The sequence below is a fragment of the Pundamilia nyererei genome, unplaced genomic scaffold (assembly GCF_000239375.1).
Source record: "Pundamilia nyererei isolate P.nyererei 1_Seehausen unplaced genomic scaffold, PunNye1.0 scaffold00109, whole genome shotgun sequence".
In the NCBI taxonomy this organism is placed as follows: domain Eukaryota; kingdom Metazoa; phylum Chordata; class Actinopteri; order Cichliformes; family Cichlidae; genus Pundamilia; species Pundamilia nyererei.
Window position 1 is genome coordinate 2,156,528 of NW_005187510.1, and position 5,811 is coordinate 2,162,338.

At 42.7% G+C, this 5,811-nt stretch overlaps 1 protein-coding gene across 1 annotated transcript in view; it reads left to right on the forward strand.

Annotated features, from left to right (window-relative positions):
- Positions 1-5,811, forward strand: part of eif3ea (eukaryotic translation initiation factor 3, subunit E, a) — a 27,599-nt gene that overhangs the window by 21,252 nt on the left and 536 nt on the right. The window contains exons 11-12 of the mRNA XM_005741324.1: positions 4,384-4,486; positions 4,954-5,088. Coding sequence (XP_005741381.1) covers positions 4,384-4,486; positions 4,954-5,088 — 238 coding nt within the window. The remainder of the gene's footprint in view (positions 1-4,383; positions 4,487-4,953; positions 5,089-5,811) is intronic.

The following is a 5,811-nucleotide window of genomic DNA, read 5'->3' on the forward strand; positions in this document are numbered from 1 at the left end:
GTGTTTCCAATTTAGCTTTGCGTTCCTTGTTTGATTTACAGGCTTTATTTCCTTAGTCCTTCCATAAATGTTTCAGACCCTGCTGTGACCTCAAATGCACACTTGTCCTTTGACATTATGAGTAAATGCTTGAGACGTGGTCATTTGGGGAAGTTTTGTCCCCCCACCCACCCCCCACCCCCACTCATGACTGGATTGTGTTGTACACAACAGTTCACTGGTATTTGGAAGGGGTGTCGTGTGTATTTGGAAGTAACACTGAAGAGCTTTCCACCTCACAAGTGAGTCATTAAAAAGACCACACAATCATTTCGGTTTCTCCGAAAAATCAATTTTACCCCAAGCCGAAAACGAGGTTGCTCCAAATGGCTTGGACTCTCCTAAACACTATCATATGTTAGTGTTTAACAATGCATTCATTTTAGGCCAGCCATGTTAAGAAGGGGTCTACTTTGGAGAAGAACCCCCCCCCCCCAAAATCCTCCTCTCTCCCTTAACTGAATTAGACCCCAATGCCTGACCTCTCTGTTCAAGTGTGAGCTTGGTATTGAGACTCACAGGAGTCCCCTAGCCTGAAGTCGAAAGCTCAGGAGCCAGAGCGAGTAAGGGGTCGAAATGAAAGTGATCCTTCTCCCCAAAGGAACAGGATCATGGTTGTGTAAAATAAAACCAGGCGTGGAAGCTGCCTGTTCAGCTTTAAGGCCAAAAGATGTCAATAGTGTGGGTTGTTAACTCTGACCTGCGCACTGCATGCTCCCACATCTGTCCTTTTCTGTCTTTTTTCCCCTTCCCTCTGATCTTCCTTCTCTCTGAGATATAAGTAAGGCTAGCTGTTGAAGAACACTGTCACTAGAACATAAGATAAAGTTACCCTGCTCTGATATACAAATGTGCTTCCTGGGAGCAAAACATTGCCAGACTTTATTTTATAAATTAGATTAGAGGGCTTTGACTCGTACAGGCCAAGGCCTTGGGCCTTTTGGGGCACTTTGTGTTCCTGTGTTATACTGCAAAGACAACAGCGAGAAGGGTTAAGGATTAGCTCAAGTCCCCAGCGAGGAAACCAGATCATGTTTGTTTTGATCACCATATCTGACCTGGACCTGACTGACATGCGTCCCGACTTTCCTGAATTGTCAAACAAAACACCCACATTATTCCTGCGCAGCAAACACCTTCACTGGAGTGAAATTAGAACCAGTTTCAAATTTACTTTTGAATTTGCGTTAGATTAATTGTTAAATAAATAGTTGAAGAATTGTTACTAATATCAGTCAGCTTGATAGAGTGCGATGTATAGTACCCTTCAAAGGTTTTAGGTGCTTTTGATGCCTATACCCCTTATATTCCAGTCTGCCTGCCTGATGTTACTGAATAAGTCATCCTGTACCACGTTAATGATCCCACATACAGAGTTATTAAGGACTGTCTTCAAGATCCTGCAACACATTGCCTCACAGAGCATGAAATCGAAATCCTGAATTTCCGAGTTGACAGTGTGAGCTGCAGCTACTCATCAGCGCATCATTTACTTTAAATTAACACTTGCTGATGTGAAATGGTGTCAGTGCGATCACCGACATGTGTTAACCATCAAACCTAAACTTGGGTCTTTAGACGGCCTACACACAAACTTGTGACGTTCCAGACAATGATCCATCAGAGCAATGTTGCTGTCATGGATCATTTTCCACAGGTTTGATGAGCTGAAGTGTAATCAGCTGTCCGGCAGAGCTAATGTTACAAGGTTTGTTGTTATGAGTGACAGCTTCATCAGTCTCCTCATATCCTTTCCCCTCCTCTGGGCTGCTGGGAACTCCTCGCAACTGCCTTTTTTTCTGTCCTGTTATCCACCTTCTCAATCACTTCACTTGTGGTGTAAGTGTTGAGAGATGTGCACTGTCACTTGGAGACCAAACCCTATTTTTCTCATTATGCTGAGGTAATGCCTTTTATTTGTTGTTTATGCTTTTAATGCCTCATCCAGACACTGACATCATTTCACTTCCCTTCTTTATGTGGTTTTGCCACCATTTGACCAACATTCATGGGTTAGAAAGTGGTAGTCTTTTTTTTAAAGTTTTTAAGCCTTGAGGTAAGACAGACATATCACAAATCCAAAATAAGATTACTTCCCACTAAAAGAATGTCTTAAATAAGCCTCTGGGAGACAGTTGAAATCTGTACTAGTGGTTGAATTTGTTTGCTGAGGCATGGCGTGAGAAGTGGTGTGGTTTGGGCAGATTCTTACTTATATTGAAGGGGTCTCGCGAAATGGGGTTAATTGACCAGGAAGCGATCATTAACAAAGTCAGTTGTTTAATACAGGCCTTTTTAACCTGTGCTATTGCTTTTTTTTTTGTTTTGTTTTTTGCAGGAATACCGATTTCACGCATTTGTGCCAGCAGGATTTGTGCTTCTCAAGGGAGGGGCTGGTTTCATGGTTTTGAGATGAGAGTTGCTGTAGTCATTCTGAGTAGTGCTCAAAGCGGCCGGGAATATTTATTGGGGCCCTGATATGAAATGTGGTAGGCGTGGAGGGTGGTGAGGGTCAGACAAGAGGAAAGAGGCAGGAAATGTAGGGGGAAGGGGGTATCGAGGGGGTCTAGTTATTTTGAAAGCCACAAGGGAAGCCAGCTGCAATGGGGAAAGCTTTGGATCAAAGAATGCCAGCCACCCTCATAACCCCCTCCTTATACTGTGACACATCTACATCCAGCTCTATCAAAGAGCAGCCCGGTCTCCTACCTGGCTTTTACTTCAGGGGACATTTGCTGTTTGGAGTTGTCTGATGAGCTTTAGCAGCCAGGTGGACAAAGAGTGTTTCCTGGACAAAAAAAGAAAGAGTTAAATAATTACAGAGGTTCACAACATGGGGTAGTACCCATTCTTCAAATTGAGTTGTTCATACAAGTCTGTAAATCAAGCTCCCATTAGCAGGGGACCATTAGAAGTGTTTGGGTGTGTTATATATATTTTTTGCCTGAAGTGCAATGTGTTGGCCATTTATAAACTTTGTCAAATGGAAATAATAACCAGTCATTTGGGACCTAATGTGCAACATCGGTCATAACATAGAGTAGCATTAAATACGATTTACTGGGTGCTAGAACATATTTCATGCATGAATCAGCACACACAGCAGCTACATTTAATTGAAGTCAGGGTTTCCAGAAGCTAAATGTTACCTGAGAATTAACAGTAAAATTCAGTTGGGGTATTTTATTTATTTTATTTGAAAATGGCAGTTTTCAAAAATTAAGTATAGCTCCATGATTTAGTAGATTAGACTCACCACCTAGTGTAAGTAACTTGAAGTAACACTTTTCTGTATGAAATTGTCTGTGTCTCTGGCATAGTAGTCTTGGCCTGCTCTTCTATACAGCGTTGCGTCATTTCATTGAGTTTTGTGGGGAATCATTTATGCACATCTCTCTTAAAGTCCTCTCATTTCAATCAGGTTGAGATCTGGACTTTGACTCGGCGATTGCAGCGCCTTTAATCTTTTCTTTTTCAGCCATTCTGTCGTAGATTTGCTGCAGTGCAGGAAATCGTTCTTTTGCTGCATGGCCCCATACAGACCAAGCTTTAGCTGTTGGACAGATGGCCTCACATTTGACTCTACAATACTTTTGTACTGTTGATGTTCAACTCCATGAGTCCCATGACTCCGAAAATCAGCCCAAATCATCACTGCTCCACAACTGTGCTTGACAGTTGGCATGAGGTCTTGGTGCTGATATGCTGTGTTTGGTTTTTGCTAAAGGTGCCACTGTGCAAGCTGTGTGGACGAACATCTCCACTTTGATCTCGTCTGTCCAAAGCATGTTGTTCCAGAAGTCTCGTGTGTTCTTCTTCTGTTTTTATAGAGGTGCTCACACTTGCTGAATCAAGTGTATTTGATCGGAAGCACCTGGCACCCTCTTAATTCCTATGGAAGCAGTAAATGTGTACTTACTGCTATATAAGTCTGCTTGGAATTCTTTGAAAATGTTCTTTTTCACGTGACTTTATATTAAAATCCCTCTTAAAGTGTGAGATTTTATCAGCTGTTTTTTAGACTTTGCTAGACTGTTGGTGGCTCAGTATAGTGCTTCAAGCTACAACAATTGAGACTCATGCAGAAGTCGTGACAGTTCGATCTACATTGGTATTGAATGTGCTATTCCACACACGTACACTAATGTACAAGAACAGCTGATTTTTGCCGATATCCTGCCATTGGCTAAAAGTATTGGTCAAATTAAAATTCTAACTTGATTGCTGACCAAAGACACATCCTCTGGGAACTCTTTAATGTCTCTAGAACATTTAATATCAATGTTACTTTGAATTATTTCAACCGAACCAGGTTAGAGCTCACTGTCTCCTTTTCCTCAACAGCATGCTGGCAGACAAACTGAACATGACTCCCGAGGAAGCCGAGAGATGGATCGTCAACCTCATCCGCAACGCCAGGCTGGATGCCAAGATAGACTCCAAACTGGTGAGACCCTCTGTCTTCTTCCTCAATCAGTCAGCTCTGTGCTTAAGTAATGAATCAAATCCTTTAAAACAAATCTCAGCAAATTGGGGGCTGTTTCAGAACCACTTCTGTGTAACCTCAGGAGGGAAAAGGAGCCCAACGCTATCCTCATTTTTAAAATTTTATTATTTTTTTAAAATGGAAGGGTAGCTATAAGGACATTGTAACCGCAGTATCTGAGCCTTGTTACATATCCTCTTATGAGGCTCTATGTTGATCCTACATGTTATGGCATACCCATCGCAACAGTTCTCTGTAATCAGTAAATCATAGCTTAGTCTACCAGAATGACATAGAATTATCTAGATGTGCCTACAGTAGAAACGAATAGGACCTATGTGATACTTCTGGTTGTTCATTGTAGAATAGCATGCCTGCGAGACTAAAAGTTATTGGCATTATTGTGAGGCTATTATCCATTCTTCTAGGGCCATGTGGTCATGGGGAACAACGCCATATCGCCTTACCAGCAGGTGATTGAGAAGACTAAGAGCCTCTCGTTCCGCAGCCAAATGCTGGCCATGAACATTGAGAAAAAGCAGGCCCAGAGCAGCAGAAACGAGGTGAGTAATGCACAAAGTGTACATTAAAAAAAAATTCACACAAATCTCCACTCCCTGCTCGTCGCTGTAGGGGAAGCAAAACTCACTTAACTGATCAGACTGAAGGTCAGTGTGCACTCAGGGTAGTTCAAAGCACCTCAAATGATCAGCTCAGAAGAACAAGGCTCAAGAATGTTGATGAACAACCGTCAACAAAAGCTCTCTTTACACGGAATAAAGCCAGTAAGAGCAAGTTTAACAGAGCTAATGCTTTCATCCCTCCATTGCTCTTCAAAGGCCTAATGACAAGGTAGATTCCAAACAACCATAAAACGAGGCCCGAGCTCAGTGACTCAGCTCAGCAGCGTAAATAAGGTGGACCCTCACTCTGGCTTTGGTGAACATTAGTCAAAGTCTGGAGTTTTCTGCACTTAGGACCTGTTACAGATGTCTGGCTCGGGGTCCAGTCATCCCATTTAAGTCTGTTTTTGATGTTGACCTTGCACGTTATGGCGCTATGTAGGCAGTTCAAACATTGCAGCTACGCGCAATGCTAAAATGATGCTCCGAACTCCCTGAAAAGTTGACATCTGTCAGAGCGGATTGACGGGCAGCCCGACACGACCGAGACCAGGCAGTTACAGCATTCATGATAACCGTGCGCCTCTTGAGTATCTTTTTGATGTGCTCAATTAGCCTCCTCCCTATTGTTTGAATGTCTGCAGCGGGAGTGCAACCCTAAAG